The sequence below is a fragment of the Papaver somniferum genome, unplaced genomic scaffold (assembly GCF_003573695.1).
Source record: "Papaver somniferum cultivar HN1 unplaced genomic scaffold, ASM357369v1 unplaced-scaffold_83, whole genome shotgun sequence".
Classification (NCBI taxonomy): domain Eukaryota; kingdom Viridiplantae; phylum Streptophyta; class Magnoliopsida; order Ranunculales; family Papaveraceae; genus Papaver; species Papaver somniferum.
Genome location: NW_020651304.1, coordinates 550328 through 573969, shown reverse-complemented (window position 1 = coordinate 573969; position 23642 = coordinate 550328). Strand labels below are relative to the sequence as shown.

Here is a 23642-nt window from a genome sequence, read left to right as displayed (position 1 = left end):
TTTGTTCTTTGTCCAATTCTTTAAAAGGTTTTGTAAATGAAAACCATGTGAAAGGATTCTTGGGTTATATCTGTGTAGGTATTTCCTTAGCCTTCTACAACTGAAGTATCTAGTATTCATGACTTTTAGTTACATTAGGAAAATGCATGTGTAACTCTTAGTTACACTAGGAAAATGCACATGTAACTACCAGTTACACTAGGAAGATGCTGAGATTTTGATAGATTTAGTGTGAAATCATACATGAAGTATTGCAGGTGAGCTTTTTTTTTCCTCATACTTCAGGTTTAGGTTTGATATGTGTATCTTTTAGTTGTTAAGTTATGGGGTTAAGTTCTTATACTTCAGCTAAGCCTTTTTTGTTGTTTAATTTTGCTTTTCAAGTAACTTTTCGTGGTAAAATTGGTAATGCAAGGTGTTAGGTTCAAGATACTGCAGCACAACTCTGGGAGGTAAAAACTGAACTCCAAGAAATTTGATTCTCTTCTCAATTATTAACATTCTATGAACATCTGTAACTCTTAGTTACATAAGGAAAATGCATGTGAACTCTTAATTACACTAGGAAAATGCATGTGTATTACCAATTACACTCGGAAGATGTTGATTTTGCTAGATTCAGTTGTGAAATCTGATTGTGGTTAGAAAGGAAGAAGAAGTAGAACCAGAACCAGAAGTAGTGGTTGTTTCTGGTGCTGAATTCCAATATGAATGTGTAACTCCTAGTTACACATTAGTCAGGTTCATGTGAAACTATACATTGTTGTATGTACTGTTCATTTAATCTTATAAAAACTAATTGTTTGTTGTTATATTTCAGGTTTCCGTTAAATTCATAAAAGCTAATTGCTTATTTGTGGTATTGGTCTCGCTGGAATTGAAGTTGTCGCTGAATACACAAGTCAGATACATGTGTAATTCTCAGTTACACTAGATATATGCATATGTAACTCTGAACATGCGTGTGTTACACACGCTAAAAAATTATTATAAATGAATATTAATGTAACACATGTATTTTTTGTATGCGTTCGTTTTAATGTCTATTTTTTTGATGTGGAACTTTTCATTACACATGTCATAAGGATGTGTAACTTCTGGATACACATGCCATATGCATGTGTAATTTCTGTTTACACATTCACACTATACTTTAATAATTTTGGGGCTAGATTTAATAATTTTGGGCTTAAATTAGGCTGAGGCCCAACCCATGGATATCCCATAATATGAGGCCCTTAATTAAAAGAAGTTTAAATCTAGGCCCCGAGTTATTAAAAGACATCCATGTCCTTATATATGTTGTCATGCCCCAAATTAAATAAAATTTAAATTTAAGCCCAAAATTATTAAATCTAGGCCCAAAATTATTAAAGTATAGTGTAAATGTGTAAACAGAAGTTACAAATGCATATGGCATGTGTATCTAGAAGTTACACATCCTTATGACATGTGTAATGCAAAGCTCCACATCAAAAAAAATAGACATTAAAAAGAACGCATACAAAAAATACATGTGTTACTTTAATGTTCATTTATAATAATTTTTTAGCCTGTGTAACACACGCATGTTGAGAGTTACATATGCATTTATCTAGTGTAACTGAGAGTTACACATGTATCTGACTTGTGTATTCAGCGTCAACTTCAATTCCAACGAGACCAATACCACAAATAAGCAATTAGCTTTTATGAATTTATCGGAAACCTAAAATATAACAACAAACAATTAGTTTTAATAAAATTAAATGAACAGTACATACAACAATGTATAGTTTCACATGAACCTGACTAATGTAGCTAGAAGTTACACATGCAACTGACTAATGTGTAACTAGGAGCTACACATTCATATTGGAATTCAGCACCAGAAACAACCACTACTTCTGGTTCTGGTTCTACTTCTTCTTCCTTTCTAACCACAATCACATTAGATTTCACAACTGAATCTAGCAAAATCAACATCTTCCCAGTATAATTGGTAATATACATGCATTTTCCTAGTGTAATTAAGAGTTCACATGCATTTTCCTCATGTAACTAAGAGTTACAGATGTTCATAGAATGTTAAGAATTGAGAAGAGAATCAAATTTCTTGGAGTTTATTTTTTACCTCCCAGAGTTGTGTTGCAGTATCTTGAACCTAACACCTTGCATTACCAATTTTAGCACGAAAAGTTACCTGAAAAGCAAAATTAAACAACAAAAAAGGCTTAGCTGAAGTATAAGAACTTAACCCTATAACTTAACAACTAAAAGTTACACATATCAAACCTAAACCTGAAGTATGAGGAAATAAAAAAGCTCACCTGCAATACTTCATGTATGATTTCACACTAAATCTATCAAAATTTCAGCATCTTCCTAGTGTAACTGGTAGTTACACGTGTATTTTCCTAGTGTAACTAAGAGTTACACATGCATTTTCCAAATGTAACTAAAAGTTACACATGCTCATATGCAAATCACCTCGGAGACATGAATACTAGATAATTCAGTTGTAAAAGGCTAAGGAAATACATATAACCTTCTCATGGTTTTCATTTACAAAACCATTTAAAGAATCGTATCAAAAAACAAATTTATTAAAAAGAATCAATCAATAATATTACAAGAACAATCAAAGTGAAATAAAATTTTCATTGAACTCTACAAACACTGAAAATCAGATTCATACAGAAACTTAGTACACCAGCGACTTGTATAACTGAGAGTTACACATGCATGTAGCATGTGTAACTAGGAGATACCCATGCATCTGACTTGGTGTAACTGAAAGTTATACATGCATATGACTAACTGATGGAATGTTGGCTATTCTGAATTTTAGCTATGATAACTTAGAAAATGAAAAATTAAAGTCTTGCTTCTTATATTGCTCGTCCCGGAATACCATTTCATTGAGAAATATCATCCTTACCCTAAAGCTGCTAAGTGTATGCAAGAAGATAGTGTCGATAGTCCCCACCACTATATATCTTGTTAAATATAGTAGCCCACTACTTAAATATCAAAATCTTTTGATGTAAAAGATACCCAAGTACAAAGTAAACTCTCGTACCTTATTTTCAGTCTAGCCCAAGTCTATCATAGCCTGGTCAATTTAGGACTGCAGTGTTGGATCCATTCCAACTAGAGCTTCAGACACCTTCTCGTTGATATTTTTAACAGCTCTGCTAACACCTTTTCCAAGATATTTTCCATTGTCACCATCACGTAACCCACGAGCCTCATACCTGAGATCAACATATGCAGATAAGAATTTTCACAAAGATCTAAAAACAAATATACTTTTTCATTACAGGGAACATTGCTAAACCTACATTCTAGAAGAAGTTTCGCTCGGAGCTGCAGCTCTAAACATCCCTTTATTCGTGTAAAGGTCGACTATAATGTGGACTCCGGAAGTTACATTATGGAGGAATGTAATCAGCAGATACACATACTTAAATGCATGTGTAATCAACAATTATCGGTGACCAGAGCAGAATCATTTAAGGAAGTGTAATCAGAAGATACACATACTTAAATGCATGTGTAATCAGCAATTACACATCCAAAATGCAAGTGTAACCAGAAATTACACATCATAATGCATCTGTAACTAAAAACTCAGTAGATAATAACATCAAGCCGATTATACTTCAATAGGAGGATAATCTAAGTAAATTTTAATGAACAAAACTCATCATACATTATTCAAGTTTCAAACCAAACAAACACAACAAATTTTTGAATGAGAAAAGACACATTAAATTGCAATACCATTTTGATCTAGCTTGTGCTCCATCCAGGGGTAAGCGGTGTCCAAGCAATCTTTGTACATCATGAGATTCAGAGGTGCTTTCATCTGATAATCTCAAACATCTCGATCTACTAACAGCTAGACCATGCACCTACACGAAATCACATTCTATCATCTTAAAGAAACTGTTGTTTCAAAGTGGTTCAGTACAGATCAATAATCAGAAAATATTGTAGAAGATAAAGCAAAACAATTTAGAATGAGACATTTCATAGATTAAATATGTATAAAAGTAAGCACCATAAAAGATAATAGTCTCTACCGACGCGTTACAATCTAACAACGATCTATTGTTCAGTCACATCATCACAACTAAATTTCTTCAATCACTTCATCTTCCCAACTAACTAAATTTCATTTTAGCATGTGTAACTAGGAGTTACACATGCATCTTGCTAGTGTAATTAAGAGTTACACATGCATATAAAATGTGTAACTAGGAGCTACACATGCATACGAGTCAAATGATATAAATGCGTGTGAGATCGACTGTTACACATACAAAATACGTGTGTTGCTAGGTTACAATAACTAAGAGACTGCAGCCGTAATATGTGTTTCTAATATGATTATAGACAACAAATGTAAGTGGATGTAATAACTGAAAAAGCGGGGGTCTAACAACACCACCCAATATTTCGCTTAGCAATCTGTATGGACTAACTCCGAAATACTTTGCTAGAGAGTCAACTAGACAACCAGACTCAATCTAGATAAACGTATCTCGAGGAGTTATTATCTCTCTCTTGATTTGATTTTTACTCAAGCTAAAAACAATAGAGAGTCTTTATCAAATACAAGGAATAACTTGGACGGTACCAAAGACCAATGTCCAAGTGTTAATCAATGAAATTAACAACCACAAGGTCGGATCTCTAATCGATTAAACTTTAATGCACAACTTGTATTATTTTAATTATAAAGATAAACAATATAATGCGGAAAATGAAATAACACAGACACCAGAAATTTTGTTAACGAGGAAACCGCAAATGCAGAAAAACCCCGGGACCTGGTCCAGATTGAATACACACTGTATTAAGCCGCTACAGACACTAGCCTACTCCAAGCTAACTTCGGACTGGACTATAGTTGAACCCCAATCAGTCTCCCACCGATCTAAGGTATAGTTGTACTCCTACGCCTCTGATCCCAGCAGGATACTGCGCACTTTATTCCCTTAGCTGATCTCACCCACAACCAAGAGTTGCTGCAACCCAAAATCGCAGAATTGATAATAAACAAATCTGTCTCACACAGAAAAGTCTATGAAAGGATAAATGTGTCTCCCACAGAAGAACCCTAGGTTTTTGTTCCGTCTTAAGATATGAAAATCAAGGTGAACAGGAACCAATTGATAATCCGGTCTTATATTCCCGAAGAACAACCTAGATTAATCAATCACCTCTCAACAATCTTTCTTGACTACACAAGAGGATGTCGAGGAATCACAAACAGTGAGACGAAGATGTTTGTGACTTCTTTATCTTGACTATCGTAGAACTCTCATGATCTCAAGCCAATCAATAGATTGTACTTTTACGATAGAAGCTGCAAGATCAGATCACACAACTACGATAAAAGTAGTATCGGTCTGGCTTCACAATGCCAATGAAGTCTTTAAGTCGTTAACCTGGTTTTAGAGAAAAAAATCAAAGGTTAGAGGAGAATCGACACTAGCGAGCGCACTAGTATCACACAGACGTGTGGGGATTAGTTTTGCCCAATGCTATATGTCTCCAATATATAGTCTTCAAATCAGGGTTTTGCCTTAGTTACAAAGCAATCAATATTCACCGTTAGATGAAAACCTGATTTAGATTCAAGCTAATATTTCTCAACCGTTAGATCGAAAACTTAGCTTGTCACACACACTTTAGATATACGTCTACTGGGTTTGTGAAAACCGTGCCCAAACGTGTACGTGTATGTTGGTTCAACATAGTAACCCAAAAGGTTAACCATATGAGCATTTCATATTAACTTTGTTCTTCTTCACCATAACTAGTTCAGTTGACTCAAATGAACTAGTTAGAGAGTTGTTCAATTGTTATGAGATCTTATGTAACTACACAAGACACAATTGAAACAAAGATGATTCGATTCGATTTGAATCGACTCATGAACTTTATAACCACGGTTTGCATACTGCATTCCTTAGTAATTTAAGTTTCATGTTCAGAGCACATCTTTAGATCATAACCAACTCAAGTACGCAAACAAGTTCGCGGACTTAAGGCAAACCGGCAGAGTTTTCCAAACTCAACAAAAAATCTTGGCAAGGATCGCGGACTAAACACGCAAACGAGTTTTTGGAAATCCCAAAAGAAATTGTCGGCAAGAGATCCGTATTGATTTGAAGTGAATATATTTAGCAGCTACGAATTCAATTTTAATCATCAATTACTCTACCGATTTGATTCAAACAATCGAATTCGAATCCAGGTTTCATTTGTTCACATCTACTTCAGGTAAGGTTTTTGATTTGATACAATAGGTTTTTGTCATTCTTTGTTCTCCATTCTTAGTTTGATTAGGTTTTGATTTTTTGTTTTTGATTGTATCTATTCAGAACTAGTGAGAAGAACACGAGATTTTTCTTGAATTAGTCGATTCTAATATTTTGAATCTATGTACGTTTTGATTATGTTGTTCTAGTTTTTCGATCTGTTTGATTTTTTATTTCGATTTTGATTTTCTAGGGTTAATTTTTGATAATTCAGTATTGTTTTTCTTCATTGATCTCTTTTTATTTTTCATTTCAGTTTTTGTGCATTTGGTTAGGTTATTTTGATTTGATTGATGAAGATTCTCGAATTAGGTTTGATTCAAGTAGTGGTAGTATATGCATATTACTATGAATGTGTGTTTCCTTGGTTAGCAATTTTGCTTGACCATTTCCGCATCTCCTTATATCATTGTTTACTTGGATACATATTCCAGTAAGCTATTTTGTTCAAAGAAGATTTTCACAGTACAGTTCTATTTGGTTTTCATACATACCTATGGATTCAGAGTTTAGATTAGCCAAACCTATTGGTGTTTGTTGGTAACTGGCCTTGCATATGAAACTGACTTGTGTGCGGATTTGACTTACATTTTATCAGACTGTGTAGGCCATTTTGTTTCCGGTTTATCATATTTTTTATGAGGTTAGTTAAATCTGAAAGAAAATTTGAATTGTGGGTCGGATTTCTTGTAATCATCTTTCAATGCCGTTAAAATTTGGTTTTCCACCATATCATCGCATCTTATTATATGTCTCATACTTGACGTGGCTTCAGGGACGAGCTGTTGGAGGTGTTCCTTTGGGACAACATTCCATACAAATAAATGTCTCCATAGGAACATCACACACAATATATTATGCAACGTACAAAACCATATTTTAGTAACCCAAAGATGACAAGAACAATCTAGAAACCAATCGGGTAAGGATAAAAATTCTTTACCTTTGGGTTCATCATTGGTTTGATTAACCAATGATGGTGTGGTTATTACTGCTTCATGATGAGTAGGAAGAGATGGTGATAAACGACGACTTGCTGCTTCAGTCTCCTTCATCCAGTATGAACTGGTAATCACCTGCACAAAAAGAAAGAAGATAATTCTTGTGCCAAGATGGTGCTCCAGTAAACCAAATTTTTATTAGGGTGATGAAAAATGCAAAATTAGAGACTTATTGAATTGGTGCTTTTTTCTTACTGTTACCAGTATATATTGTGCATATAAGTGGTTGTGGTACCTCATTCAAATGGAGTAATTTGTAATGCTTTGTTGATGCATGTTATCCACCAGTAACGTGTTCACTGAATTCTTATTCAATATTTTCTATTTGTACCTTTGGTCTTGTTTTACTAATTTACACTATATGGTACTTGTAGACTGAACAGAGACTCATCAGGCATTCATTTATACTTTTCTAGTTGGCAGGTGACAAGTGAGCTTTGTTGCCTTCCACACCAATTTTTTTTTATCGATTCAGAGTTTAGATTAGCCAAACCTATTGGTGTTTGTTGGTCGCTGACCCTACATATGAAACTGTTTTGTGTGAGGATTTGACTTACATTTGTCAGACTGTGCAGGCCATTTTTTCGGTCCATCAGATTTTTAATGAGGTTAGTTAAATCTGAAAGAAAAATTGAATTGTGGGTCGGATTTCTTGTAGTCATCTTTTAATGCCGTTAAAATTTGGTTTTCCACCATATTAGCCATGTTTTTTATTGGAGACGGGTCATATGAACAGGTTCTCTATGAAATGTTACTTACTGTCAGCTGTCGCAGTAAAAAAACTAGTCGGTACATCACAAGAACCAGTTTCTGATTTTGCATCTCAGGTAACTTAATAGGCTTTCATAAGCAATACATTTTTTGAATTATTATGTTTAGTAGTGGTTAATTGGAAATATGTGTTGCTGCAGCTATCATCAGTTTCTAGACTAAAAAATCATCACTTTATTAAGTTGTTGGAATACTGTTTGGATGCCTATAACTATATCCTTGCTTATCAGTTTGCAGCCTTGTGTAATCTACATGAAAATTTGCACGTTTAACTAACATTGGTAGACTATGGATGTGTAACTTCTAGTTACACATGCTAATTAGATGCGTAACTCCAAGTTACACAAGCTAAATACATGTGTAGCTACTAGTTACACATGCTAACTATATGTGTAACTTATAAATACACATGTTAATTGGATAGGATAAAAAGTCTACTTTTTTTTGTGCAAGCTCATATGAAATTGGGATATCATGCAGATTCGATGACACTGTAGATTGTACAATAAGATGCATAGTCTAATAAGATTATTTTACTTGTATATATATTTTCAATGAGTTTTCATTAAACTGCTGGGTACACATGTCATATATTGTTGAAAAGCGATTGAAATCTCAGCGCACTGCATCTGTAAGCTTGTTTAAAGCCAATTGTGTATCTTATGCTCCATTTTCACTTGGTTACACTCTATATCGATGTATCATATCCAAATGTTAGATTACTCAATAGGATGGGTTTATTTTAATATCATCCATGAAAAGAAGTTTATAACTTGTAGTCATTGAATGCTTTAAATATGGACTAGGACACTACAGCGAACAATTCTGACTTAATAGTAGGTAACAATGTTAGCATCTTTGATATGTTTTACTAGTGTATGATGTTAGTGGCATTATGCTATTGTAACTTTTAAATCCACTGCAGATATAATGGCTCTCGCTTGATGAGATTAACGCTGGAGTTTATAATGGACGTGTGTCGTGATTCTAACTTGGCAAGCTATTGATTTGTATTTTACATATTAACTGCTGAGGGTGTTAGCTTGGAAAGCTAAAGGTACGTCTATCTTCTAGTTACACATGCTAATTAGATGTGTAACTTTTAGGTACACCAGCTAAATGGATGTGTAGCTACTAGTTACACATGCTAATTAGATGTGTAACTTATAGATACACATACTAACTGATAGACATTAAGAATTGCTTCAAGATGTAAGAATTTATACCTGCAATAGATTGACGATGCATACCAAAAAGGTAAAACTCACTTTTTGATTTTGAATTTGAAGTTCTTGAGAATGTCATGGTTTCGTCAAAATTTTAATTGATTTTCTCTTCTTTTGTGTAGAGTTTAACTGGGATTTAAAGGATTTTAAAAGCCAAAGTCGATAAAATCTGTGAAGCAGACGAGAAAATAGTTGTAAGTATTTAAATCATCTTCCTAAACTAATATGGGTTTTGTATTTGTTGATTGTGTGATTATCCTTTCATTTTTACCTGTTTACGAACGTTTGCCTCAGTTTATGTGGTATTTGACTATATTTTTTTCCTGGAATATGCAGATTTGCTTGTTGTTGTATTTCAGGTTTCAGATAACTTCATAAACGCTAATTGCTTAAATGTGGTAATGGTCTCGCTGGAATTGGAGTTGACGCTGAATACACAAATCAGATGCATGTGTAACTCTCAATTACACTAGATAGATGCATATGTAACTCTTAATTACACTAGACAGAAGTGTATGTAACTTCTAGTTACACATGCTAAGAAATTATTGTAAATGAATATTAAAGTAATACATGTATTTTTTGTATGCGTTCTTTTTTATGTCTATTTTTTTTATGTGTAACTTTGCATTACACATGTCATAAGGATGTGTAACTTCTAGATACATATGCCATATGCATGTGTAACTTTTATTTACACATTCACACTATATTTTAATAATTTTGGGCTTAGATTTAATAATTTTGGACTTAAATTTAAATTTTATTTAATTTGGGGCTTGGCAATATATAAAAGGGCATGAATGTCTTTTAATAACTCGGGGCCTAGATTTAAATTTCTTTTTACTAAGGGCCTCATATTGTGGGTTACCCATGAGTCGGGCCTTAACCTAATTTCCCCCTTCCCATTATCTATAGTGAAAACTACAGTCACACCCATTTTTTAGATTTTCTCCACTGTCAAACCCACCGTCCCAAAAGTTCACGGGGACATCCATATCTTCGTAAAAAATTATTAGCAAACCCATTTTAAAAAAAATTGTGTTTTCTTCGTAAAAAATTATTCTTCTTTCTTCTTCTCTTTCCATGTTCTTTATCTGCTGAATCTGATGATGATTTGTGAGATGAGTTTAAGAATTGGGTAAATAGATTAGAGAGAAGCGGTTGATATTCTTTGCAATTGAGATTCTCTATAGATCGAATTTCTGTCTCTAGGTTTAGTTCGATTTTAATTTTTCTTTTTAGGTTTTAGATCTTTGTTTCTGTTGTTTGGTCGAAACTGTAAGGAATTTGGTTTCTTAGATTTAAATTCGAGAAAAGTGAAGCCAGAAGATGGTGCTGCCATCGATTCAGAGGAACGAGTGGAAGATTAGGGCAGAGCTTCACAACAAGAAAATGAAATAGAGATTGAGGAGATGTTTACAAGGGGTTTCCAATGAATATGGTGGTGGGGTTGAGGTCGAATTCAGAGACAGAAAAGGTCATGACTGAGACAGACGTCGTGTAGCCATGGTTGCCGGTGAGATTCTAGTTGAGAAGGGTACGACAAGGCTCTGGTAGTAACTGGTTAAGACGATTTAGCAGAGGCAAGAAGAAATGGGCTTTGATGATGTCAAATATTTGCAGTGGACGATTCACCCAGTTGAGATGGATCTCAAACGCAGCACAGGAAGTGGTTAAATTGTTCTTGTTTTATTTTAACTTCTGTCTCAGAAATGCGTGTTAATGTATGAATGTTGTCTCACAAATCGTTTACTGAAAACTCTTGGGTGTCTCTTTAGTCTTTACTAAGCTAGAAAGTACGGAAAGTTACTGTGTGTATCTGCGAGGATTAGTTGGTTTCCTTAATTTGTCTCAAAATTCTGATGGCTGGAGGGAAAGGCCAAAAATCGATTTGCCTGAGTGTTGTGTTTAAAACGTACATGAATGTTTTTTGATTTAGCGCAATCAATTGTTTACCATGTAAGTATGAATTGTAGATGAAAGTTTAAATTTCAGAATATTAAGCTCAAGGTGTTTTATGAATTCCGAAGTTCAACTGAATCCATTCATATAGGAATGCAAGCCAATAGCTCCTCGCTTCTTTATCCTGGCTTGGAAGAATTTTCTGATTTCATGTATATTGAGGAGATGTTTTTATGATATCGAGGAGATGTTTACAAGGGGTTGCCAATGAATCGATGGTTTTAATATGTCACCAGAGCTATGATCAAAAGAAGAAGGAGAAGAAATTGTACCTTCCGATTGCGCCTGGTCAAAATCAATGGCAAAACGGACTAAATCAATCAGTGAATCGAGAACATAGGGAAAAATTGATCAAGATTGAGTGTGGTTCTTTCAATTGATTCCCAAATTGAAGCTTATAGTGGCGTTTTTTGAGCTAGGTTTTGGTTTAACTGATCTCCTTTGAAATTGAAATTATCAGCGAGTTTTCTTTCGAACATGTGTTCTTGTAAAGGCACCCACCTAGTATTGATGGTTTTGGTTTCGGAGTATCGACCATGGACCATCAGTAGACTCTCGAAATGGATGCTTGTGTGTTATGGCTTGGATATGGATGCATGTGACGTGCATTTAAAAGAAAATGAAGGTGTGAATACTGATGCATAACAGGTTATGCATCCACAAAACTTGTTGCATAACTTGTTATGCATTCTCGAAATTGGTTGCATAACACGTTCTGCAACTTTTGTTTTTTGCATAACTTGTTGTGCAGTCCAGAAATCGGTTGCATAACACGTTATGTCGCTACTTTTTTCTTAGTACAGTAAAACCTCTGTTTCAGAATATTATTGGGACCATATAAAATTATTCTTATATGGAGTTTATTCTTATATAGAGGTAAATTTTACAAAGATTAAGCCTAATTGGGACCAGAATTTTTTATTCATATATGGAGTTTATTCCGTTATAGAGTATTCTTTTATAGAGGTTTTACTGTATTGAAACCAACAAAAAATAAGGCTGCATAACTTGGCATGCACCTATAATAATATCTACATAACATGTTATGCAGTCGTGAAAATGGATGCATAACCTGTTATGCATCCGAAAATATGATTGCATAATGCATTATGCATCGAGAAAATTGTTGCACAATCTTTTATGCATCGAGAAAATAGATGCATAACATGATATGCATCCGTAAATATGGATGCATACTGCATTATGCATCAATTGTTTTATGTACGCACTAAAATCAACCAAAACAATGGTTACATAACTTGTTATAGATGCATAACTTTGTTATCCAAATGCATAATTTGTTATGCAGTGGAGAAAATGGTTGCATAATTCGTTATGCGTCTGCAGAATGTGTTATGCATCTTTTTTGGTGGATGCATAATGGTTATGTATCAAATTTTTGAAAATTTTGCCTAAAATGATGATCACCTCCAACTTTTTCGTGAAAAACAAAAATTTGATATTCTTATTTATACTCGTTGCATAGCTCTCTTAAAAAGATTTCCAACGATATAAAATTTGTAAAATTCCAGGCGCAGATTTTTAGATATGTTATATCCAAGTTGCGTTGCCAATTATACCCCTGATGCATAACCCGTCATGCGGATGCATAATCCGTCATGCAGACATTTTTAATAATTCCATATTATTATGGGTGTCACAGAAATAATTATGGGTGTCACTGTACCTAAAATTAATTTTGGACTTGACAATGAAAATATTATTTTTTTGGGGTCTGCGTCTAATTTTCCCTTTATCTATACACAAAACTTGTATAAGCGTGGTAAGGCTCGTACAACCAACGCCCCGCCCGCCCCTAATAGGCTTAGCTAGTACGTACTACTACTTGAGGGTAACTTCTTACCAAAACCTATGTTCACCTCATCAAATTGATAAGTACCTGCCGTCTAGATGTCGTGTGTACTTGGTACTTAGGTTGAAAATAATAGACAACAACCAAACGTGTATATATATACACAACAACCAAACCTCAACCACTCATTTATTCAGCTACCATTCAAGCCTAATGGTAGTTTTGTATTATTGTTGACAAGAGATTCCCTGTCACGACTCACAATGGAGCCAAGGACGGTCGTTCGTTGTGTATAGGGAGTGGCAGTCACAGAGGTCAAGGACTATTATTGTAGTACGTGTAAGGTAATCACGTGGATGGTCATCGACTTGGAAGATGCATTATATCTACCTTTCTCTCTCATTTTGTCTCTACTCTTCATTTAACTTTGCATATCTAAATGCATTCTGAGCTAGTTTGAGGGTTAGATGTCAAAAATCATGCACGTTCTAGCTACCAATATCATTATCAGAGTTAGCTAGACTGTGTATATATAAACACACATTAGACACATGATGAGACATAATCATTTCCATCTCGATTTCTTTGGCTTGTTGTTCTATCAAAACTTGATTGAGAAAGAAACAAAAGGGAGTACGAAGAAATGGGTTCTATTGGCATTATTGATGAAGATCAAATGAAGATGAACGGTCCTGTCGTGGTAACTGGTGCCGCCGGGTATGTGGGTTCCTGGCTCGTGATGAGACTGCTTCAACTAGGCTACACCGTTCGTGCAACAGTACGCGACCCCAGTTCAGGACTTCTCCTCCTCCTATACACATTTTTAGTATTTACAACCACTGTATCTCAATTTCTCAAAATAACATCATCCATCATTTTCTTTTGGAAAATAATACACTATGTATCACTGTTCATGTTTATGTTCTAAAACATGATGGAAATGATTTTCTATGCGACTTATTGTTTTCTAATTAGTCGTATCTAACTGCGATTGTGCAGCTAATATCGAAAAAACAAAGCACTTATTGGCTATACCCGAAGCAAAAGAACGATTAACTCTATGGAAAGCAGACCTAGACGATGAAGGGAGCTTCGATGGAGTGACTAGTGGATCTATTGGCGTTTTTCATTTAGCCACTCCAATGGACTTTGAATCAACAGATCCCGAGGTTCGGTCATTCAAATGAGAATTGCTTCTTCCTTAATTAGGGACAGTTTTGAAGTAATTATTAGTCTATTTTGTTAATACAGAATGAAATCCTCAAGCCCACACTTCGTGGGGTTTTAAATGTGATGAAGTCTTGTAAGAAAGCCGAGACGGTAAAGCGTGTTATATTCACGACTTCTGCTGGAACTGTAAACGTTGAAGAGCACCAAAAGCCGGTTTATGATGAATCCTCATGGAGTGATCTTGACTTCATCAGGAAGACCAAGATGACTGGTTGGGTACGTATTGCTGCAAAATAATTTACAACATAATTTGAAGATTGAAATGGATAACTATATTGCTTAGGCAAACCCAAGCTTGAAATGGCACCAAATTATGCGAAAAAAGCAACCTGGTAACTTTCAAATCCAAATTAAAGCCATCATTTTAAAGGGATCCCACAGTGAGAAAATTCCCGACGGATTCATACAACATTTTAAACTTTTTCTCTATGATGAAGCACACAACCAGTTTAACAACAACGGTGTAAAGCTTGTGTAATATTCTCACACAAAGTCGTGAATGGGTTACTTTCAGACAGTTAGAGAAAATAGTACTGTCGATTCCCAACTTTATTGAGCAAGAGTCTCTTGAAATGATAATTTTGATGATTAAGTGGCTTCGTTTGGCTAAATCAGATGTATTTTGTATCAAAAACACTGGCTGAGAAAGCTGCGCAGGAATTCGCAGAGGAAAATGACATACATTTCATCAGTGTCATACCAACATTAGTCGTGGGTCCTTTCCTTATGAATAGCATGCCGCCTAGCATGCTCACGGCCTTGGCTCTAATCACAGGTATGCTTAGTAGTAAAACTTAAAAATTTTGTGCAACACAGATTTGTGACTAACAAATTTTGGAACAGGAAACGAAGCGCATTATTCAATTTTGAAGCAAATTCAACTGGTTCACTTAAATGATTTGTGTAATGCCCATATTTTCCTTTGGGAAAATCCTAAAGCTGAGGGAAGATATATTTGTTCTTCTGAAGACACCACAATTTATCAGCTAGCTAACATGCTTCGAAACAGATACCCTGAATACTGCATCCCTACAAAGTATTGTTGCTCTCTCTCTCTCTCTCTCTCTCTCTCTCTCTCTCTCTCTCTAGCTCTACACATAGTTTATCTCTTGATCATCTTCTTAATGTCGATTTGTAAAATATGTAGGTTCGACGGAATTGATGAGTCAATTGAACCAGTTCGTTTCTCTTCTAAGAAACTAACAGACTTGGGATTTCAGTATAAGTACACTTGGGAAGATATGTTTGATGGAGCAATTCAATCATGCAAGGAGAAGAATTTATTACCAACACTTGATGGCATGTCCCCTGAACTGGTGAATAAGAAGATGAAGTTGCCAACTTCTCTTGCACCGCCACCACCACCACCACGGCAATTAACGCCTGCCGTTTTGGAATAAGATACCTCCTTTTATCATTGGCATTTCCCCTTTTGGGCGGCAGATTCTTACGTGTGTTTCTTTTGTAAGGGCTTTAGCACTTAGCAGTGCATATATTATGAATCGGAAAGAAATAAATACCTCATTGTGTTAAACAAGGCCATCAAGGGCTTTTACATTTTTCCCAGTTGCATACTCCAAGTAATTTCAAATTAGTAATTATATTCATTACTAACATCATCTTTCACCTTTTATTTATGCTAAAAAAAATTCTCATCTTTTACACCGGGGCCTTTGAATTATGAGAATATTTACCACAATTTTTACAAGATTTATTTTATTGTGGAAATTGAATAAATATCCTCCTTCGGTCATAAATATCCCTGCCAACAATAATTATATCTCTGTATTCTGAAAAGGAAACTCATTTTTATCTTTAATACCAAGTACCCTCCCACTTTTATTAGATCTGAAAGTTTTAACTGCTAAACAAAAATTCGAGACCGAGGAAAAAGATCAAAGAAACGGATCTTTTTGATACTAAATTTACTCTCTCTTTTCTCTTCTCCTCTTTCACCCATCGCCGCTGCACCATCACCACCACCGTCTCTCCACTATTTCTTTTCTTGTTATAATCTGAAAATTAGAGAGTCAAAAAGATATCTTCGTTGAAGAACCAGTCGATAGCAGCAAACATTAAATTTTTCATCTCGTTTTATCACTATATCTTTAAATATCAGATCCAGATTCAGAGAGTGATAGATTCGATTTAGGTTTGCCTAGCTCTTAGGATAGTTTGCATTTATAGACCAAGGATACTTGGACACCAAGGAATTTCCAAAACCGAAAATATTCTTAATATATGCAATGAATGCCCAAATTCGGTTTTCCTAATTCCAATAAATGTTGGTCCAATATTCCCGAAATCTCTCATAGAAAATTTCTAATTAGTAAATGCACATTACTAATTTTTATTCTCTTGAGATATGCATTAATTGCTGGTAATAAAAGCATATAAAACCAAAAACCTTAATTAAAAGATTCTTAATTTATTTCGGCACAAGATCACCTTGAGTACCAAGGAATATCTTTGAACAATAAATGGTAAGAGTTAATGCTCGTGTTCAAAGTATATTGACATCTTTACACTGCAAATCCTTATTCCAAATTTATATGGATTTGCATCTTGGAATCGGTTCTACCACACTTCCAAACAAGTTTAGAATTGGTTCTACCAGAATTCCAAGACTAATATGTGATCGGTCATACCAAGTCACAATAGTTAGTTGTGATCGGTCCTACCAAGTCACATACATTGGTTTGGATCGGTTATACGTTAAATGCATATTTTGCGTATATTTAGTGTCGAATCCATGCTAGCACTTGCTTATATTATAGTGAATTATTGCATATTACGTTTGTTTTGTTTTATTTATATTTCCTAGGCGAATCCTCCAAAAGAAGTGAATTGGCACATATTTGTGCAATAAAAGAAGTTAGCTAAAAGCAGAGAAGGGCCAAAGACCAAGTGGAACTCGTGCAATTCTAGGAGTTCTTGATATCATCTCGAATATGACGAAAAGACGAAGCCAACGGCGAAAGAATCGAGTCAATCTGACATTGTACGAAGAATCTAGAAGCATTTGAAGCAAGCCAAAATTGTCGAAACGTAGAGAACCTACAAGACTGAACTGTCAGTCCTGCAAAACTGACAGTTGAAAGGAGATTTCTAAAGGCACCCAGTATTATTGCTCAGGGCGCCACCATCTTCTTCATGTATTATCGCAATTCAGGGAAGTCAAGTGATCTCCGGTGATGATGGTGATTGAAAGAGTGAATTCGAGAGGCAAAAGGGAATATGAGAAGTCAGTGAAGGAAAGTAATAATTAGTGCATGGTCTCTGCTGCCATTATCGGCAATTGAAAATTGGGGTTGCTGATTGTTGAGATTATTAGTCCCACATTGTTGGGCAATCTAAGATCCTACGGTTTATAATCCCTTAGGGCCTCTCCACTCATCTCCAATTGGTTGTGAGTTGGATGCCCGTATTCTAATATGTTATCACAGCCAAGCCATGTATGATACGTGAGACCCAGTAAGACCCAAGAAGGTGGGGCAACCATACAGCGGTCCGTATAAGGTGTGGAGCTACTCCACTTATTGCCAATTGGTTTTGAGTTGGATGCCCGTATTCTAACATGGTATCAGAGCAGGCTATTTGCGACGAGTCATTGACCGCCCCTTTACTCCGCGTCACCCGATTTATTGTCCACGTGTTAGACCCAACGAGGATACACGTGAGGGGACGTGTTGAGATTATTAGTCCCACATTGTTGGACAATCTAATATCCTGCGGTTTATAATCCCTTAGGGCCTCTCCACTCATCGCCAATTGGTTGTGAGTTGGATCCCCGTATTTTAATATGTTATCACATCCAAGCCATGTATGAGAGGTGAGACCCAGTAAGACCCAAGAAGGTAGGGCAACCATACCGCGGTCTGTATAAGGTGTGGAGCTACTCCACTTATTGCCAATTGGTTTTGAGTTGGATGCCCGTATTCTAACACTGATTGATGGACGTGGTTTAAATATGAACAACTCGAGTTTGAATGGGGTTTGTCTATAGCTCAGCAGATCATGGCAGCGTTGAAGCTTGGTGTTTGTGACTGGATTTTGCTAGTTTACTACTATTGATGATTGGCAGAGAATGACGATGGACTGTACAAGATACGAACTGATGTTGGCTGACGATGGTGGTTCATGGAAGTGGTGTTGTTGTGAAGCAATGGAGGAGTTGGCTCGTTCATGGAGTTAGAGCTCGAATGGTAGTGATGGAAATCTCGAGCTTTGGCAGCTGGCAGCAGTGACGACGAGAGTTAACTGAGTGTCGTTGTTATTGGAGATAGAGAAAAAGGTCAGAAGCTAGGTGCTGGGAGCTGTGGGCTGTTCACGGAGATGTTGTTCATAAAGACAGATATGGATGGAGAAGAAGAGGGAAGAGTTTTATTGATGTTGTTGGTAACAAAAAGACTTGGCTCGTGCATGCAATGAAGGTGATGGCAGTGAGAACGAGTTAGATGATGATGGAGCTGGTTAGCAATATGCTTGGGATTGAGATGCTGCTATTATTGGCAGTGGTTATGAAGATTGCCAGTGAGCATTGATGCAGTTTTTAAGATCGAGTAAGAGCATTGGCAGGTGATGGAGCTATGAAGAGAGGTTACTGCCATTGTTGATCACAACAACGTGATGATGATTAGTTGAGTACGAGGAATAACAAGATATGGAGATGGATAGTTCGTGCTTGGTTGTTGAGATTGAGCTCGAGTCTGTAATGGTTGGTGAACTGATGATGCTTATGCTCATCGGTAATGAAGAATGATGGAGTTGAAACTCGATCTTTGTTGTTGGAGATGAAGTTGGCTGTAAAGAAGAAGAAAACTCAGAAGAAAATCTTTTCCGTGGAGAGCCTGGTATATGCGGAAGTTATTTGTAGGAGCTGAGAATCCAGGGAGTTTGAAAATTCACTGATAGATAAGTGTCTGTGGGAGTTTGGTAGAGAAACTAAAAATCCCGTAACTTTTAAAACTCATGGTGTCTGTGAGTATCTGTGATTCTGACGGAGAAAATAAAAATCCAGGGAAATTATTTCTCACGGTGAGATGACTGTCTGTGGATGGAGATAAGCCATGGATATTAAGGATTGGGCCTTTTCAAAATGCGGGGGTCTAACAACCACACCCAACAATTCGTTTGGCAATCTGAGAGGACTTACTCCAATATACTTTCTAGAGAATCAACTAGACGGTCAGACTCAATCTAGAATAAAGTATATTAAAGAGTTTCAATATCTCTAACTCTTAATTCAATCCACAATTAGCAAATAGAAATCTGCGAGCCCGATTGAATAAGAGGAGTAACTTGAACGGTACCAAAGACCAATGTTCAAGTGTCAATCAATGTAAATCAACAACCTTAGGTTGGATATTCTAATTGATTGATCTTAACGCACAACCTGTGATATTTCAATTATATAATAAAATATAATGCGGAAAAGAAATAACGCAGACGCCAGAATTTTGTTTACGAGGAAACCACAAATGCAGAAAACCCCTGGGACCTAGTCCATATTGAACACCCTGTATTAAGCCACTACAGACACTAGCCTACTACCAATTAACTTCGGACTGGACTGTAGTTGAACCCTAATCAATCTCACACTGATTCAAGATACAGTTGCCCTCCTTACGTCTCTGATCCCAGCACGATACTACGCACTTGATTCCCTTAGTTGATCTCACGCACAACCAAGAGTTGCTACGACCCAAAGTTGAAGACTTGATAGACAAATATGTCTCACACAGAAAAGTCTATAGGATGAATAAATATGTCTCCCACATAAATACCCAAGAGTTTTTGTTCCACCTTTTGATAAATCAAGGTGAAAAGGAACCAATTGATAACCCGTACTTCTATTCCCGAAGAACAGCCTAGAATTATCAATCACCTCACAACAAACTTAATCGACTAGCGAAACAAGTTATTGTGGAATCACAAACGATGAGACGAAGTGTTTGTGATTACTTTTCTATCTTGCCTATCGGAGATATAAAATCTCGAGCCAATTATTTCAATTGTACTCAACATGATAGAAACATCGAGATCAGATCACGCAACTACAAAGAGAATAGTTGGGTATGGCTTCACAATCCCAATGAAGTCTTCAAGTCGTTAACCTAGAGGGTCTCGAAAAGAAACCTAAGGTTAAAGGAGAATTGACTCTAGTTATGCAACTAATAACACACAGGCGGTGTTGGGATTAGGTTTCCCAGTTGCTAGATTTCTCCTTTATATAGTTTTCAAATCATGGTTTGCAATCCAAGTTACCTTGGTAACAAAGCATTCAATATTCACCGTTAAATGAAAAACCTGATTAAATCAAGCTAATATCTTTCAACCGTTAGATCGAACTTAGCTTGTTGCACACAAATGAAATGTACCCTCATTTAGGTTTATGTAGCCGTACCTAAACGTGTACACCACAAATAGTTAACCGAGGTTAGCCATATGATTACTCTCATATCAACCTTATTCATCTCAACCATAACTAGTTCAAATGACTCAAATGAAACTAGTTAAAGAGTTGTTCAATTGCAATAGAAAACACAATTGAAACCAAATCGTTTTGATTCACTTGAATCAATCATGAACATTATAGCCACGGTTTGCAAAGATTGCATTCCTTATGATTTAAATGTTTATGTCCATGAACTGACCGATTTTACAAAGTAACCAGCTTAAGTATGCGTACGGGTATGCGTACTTAAGCAACCGGATTTGAGTTTGTTTAGTTTCCAAACTCAGCAAAAAATTTCGGTTCAAAAACTTCCGCCAGCATGCGTACCTGTACGCATACTTAAGGTGACTAGTTAAGAGTCTGTCAAAACCAAACTCAGCAGAAATTTTCGGTTCAAAAACTTCCACTAGTATGCGTACAAGTACGCATACTTAACCTGTTTCCTTCACCAATTTCGTATACACACATATGCATAAACTTGGCTCCCAGTTAATGGAATTATACATTAATGTGCGAACACACTATATGCTTATATCCAAACACGGTTACATTCTCAACTCTTTATTTCAATCATTGAAACATTCTTCTATAATGACAATAGCCGTTTTCACACACTGTTAGCATCAAAGCAATTTTAAAGATATTGAAATAATCATTATCGAAACATTCCAAGCCTACATCAAATGATTGTATCACACAAACCATGTAGGATGTTACTCAACAATTTTCTCATGATATAAGATGAAATAGTAAGCGAGATATACTCAGCTCGAAATCTCAAATGTGTATAGAAAACTATATCTTAACACGACTTATGTCTCAATATAGGAGATAGTAGAAATAGACTTTCCAAGTGATAGATGAGTTCAAGTCTCCACATACCTTTTGTCGAAGAAGTTCCATAAGCTCCCCTTAGTAGTTTTTCGTCTTCAAATGATGAACTCTGTGAAATCTAAGCTCAACTATACTATCTATGTCCTAGTCCGAGACATCTATAAATAGGCTAGAAATCACTTATAGTTTTGATCACTAACATTGACATACATGCTTGAGATAGCAACGCATGCGAGTTCGACCGAGCAGTGCTCTAACAATCTCCCCCTTTGTCAATTTTAGTGACAAAACTATCAATATATGGATTACAAAATAGATAGAAATTGTAGCTTCTCATCCAAATGCTTGATCTCCTTGGCATCTTCAACACAACTCGAAATCTTCGTCACTTACAAGTACTCCATGATCCTAAAGGTTGTAAGTCCAGCATCACAGTTGTTGAAGATCCGTAGCGATAACAATGAGAAAACAAAAATGCTCTCAATCATTGTTATACGGTGTCATATATTATCACACAACATCAAAGTTCAATTGTATCACAACTTTGACAACAATACTATGGTTATATGTATCACTCCCCCTTAGTTAATACTTCATCTCAACATGAAAACCACTCCACCTTACATAATGATCGTCAACCATATGTATTTGTAGTATCACACTACACATTAATTCTCCCCTTTTTTGCCAATATATTGGCAAAGGTACGAAAACTAGTGGGATCCTCATGAAATTTTCACAGAGATACTTCATGACCAAAAGAGAATACCATATCAACTTATTTAGATGTCATCATAAAGCCAAGCTAAATGCATTTATCAAGGAGTTTATAAAGATACAAGATAACCCCTAATATTCCACAACCGCACTCCCCACAAAGATTTGGTAATTAAGCACAAGTTTAAAAGGAACCCTCCCCGAAACAACAAAGGACCTTACTTTCACAAGAAAAGAAGGATTTCTTTTGGGTAACTCAAATCACATGAAAACATGAATTTGCATCCAAAATAATCAATTGAATTAACCACAAGAGAACCCGTGATTAATGCGATCGAAAATAGAACCAAATTAATCATAAGAAAACCCAGATTAATTTAATTGGAATACACAACCAAATTAACTACACACGCGATCAATTCAATTGGTCATGCTCGACATAAGAGAACTTACGGAGCAACAACTAAAATAACCGAAAGAGAATGATCAATTTAGTTGGTCATGCTCAAACATAAGGAACCTTACGGAGCAACACAGTATATGCACAAAGATGTGGATCGGATCGACCAATACTGCGGAATAAACAAGGATTCACTATTTTCCATCACTATTTGCACAATGACATATAATAGACTTAATCCTGTAAAAAAAGTTTTATCCTTTCTTCCAAAAACAATGACATAAAAGGCTTTAACTTTTGTAATGTCAAAAGTTCATTCTATCTTCTATCAATACATTCATACCGACATAATGAGATAACTTTTGAACAAGTATGGGACAGTCACAGGTTCACGGATGTAAACAACATATCCCATAACAGTTTGCAATATATAAAATCATAAAGATTAAAATTGCAAAAATCATCTTCCAAAAACTTAGAATTTAAATAAATAAATCTAAAAACATTGAAGATGAAAATCGTTGGACATAGCTATGTGTACTCACAATAATGGCTATTCCAAACCCTAGTTATTCTTCAAAAAACATAAAAAAAGATTTACTAGACAAATAAACTCAGACGAGATTAGCAACCATGGAACGGACAAGGGCAAGTTCATCAGTTGCTTTCTTTAGCTCCTCCTTCAAAAACACTAGATTCTTTGATGCAATCTTTAGATGTTCACGCACGACCTCAAAATCTTGAAGAAGATTTCCAACCAATTGACAACATCTGGATTGGAAGATCTTTTTCATGATCAATTATTTATAGAAAATAACGGGAATGATCATCATCAAGTTCAAAGGTTACTTCATCAAAGTTGTCTTCCTTTTTGCTTCCTTCCATCGCACTGGCTCAATCAATCCCAGAAAGCT

The 23642-nt window shown here is 35.7% G+C and overlaps 1 protein-coding gene and 2 long non-coding RNA genes across 3 annotated transcripts; 1 reads left to right on the top strand and 2 right to left on the bottom strand.

The window, feature by feature from the left end:
* Nucleotides 1–1547: 1547 nt before the first annotated feature.
* Nucleotides 1548–3178, bottom strand: LOC113345762. The gene is made up of 3 exons (XR_003358286.1): nucleotides 3062–3178; nucleotides 2114–2182; nucleotides 1548–1708 (listed from the first exon to the last, which is right to left on the bottom strand). It is a non-coding gene; the product is annotated as an uncharacterized LOC113345762 (long non-coding RNA).
* Nucleotides 3179–3659: 481 nt separating this feature from the next.
* LOC113345761 lies at nucleotides 3660–12105 on the bottom strand. The gene is made up of 3 exons (XR_003358285.1): nucleotides 11550–12105; nucleotides 7258–7390; nucleotides 3660–3896 (listed from the first exon to the last, which is right to left on the bottom strand). It is a non-coding gene; the product is annotated as an uncharacterized LOC113345761 (long non-coding RNA).
* Nucleotides 12106–13516: 1411 nt separating this feature from the next.
* LOC113345760 (dihydroflavonol 4-reductase-like) lies at nucleotides 13517–15934 on the top strand. Its single transcript, XM_026589441.1, has 6 exons — nucleotides 13517–13881; nucleotides 14090–14259; nucleotides 14342–14536; nucleotides 14936–15095; nucleotides 15164–15356; nucleotides 15468–15934. Exons 1-6 carry the CDS (start codon nucleotides 13734–13736, stop codon nucleotides 15718–15720), a joined length of 1119 nt encoding a protein of 372 aa, XP_026445226.1. The 5' UTR covers nucleotides 13517–13733; the 3' UTR covers nucleotides 15721–15934.
* The last annotated feature ends 7708 nt before the right edge of the window (nucleotides 15935–23642 follow it).

Excerpts from the sequence above, each read along its gene's own strand:
- LOC113345760 (XM_026589441.1), top strand. The coding sequence starts at position 13,734 with ATGGGTTCTATTGGCATTATTGATGAAGATCAAATGAAGATGAACGGT. Across the intron at positions 14,260-14,341 it reads TTGAATCAACAGATCCCGAG|AATGAAATCCTCAAGCCCAC; the intron begins GTTCGGTCATTC and ends TTGTTAATACAG. Across the intron at positions 14,537-14,935 it reads AGACCAAGATGACTGGTTGG|ATGTATTTTGTATCAAAAAC; the intron begins GTACGTATTGCT and ends TGGCTAAATCAG.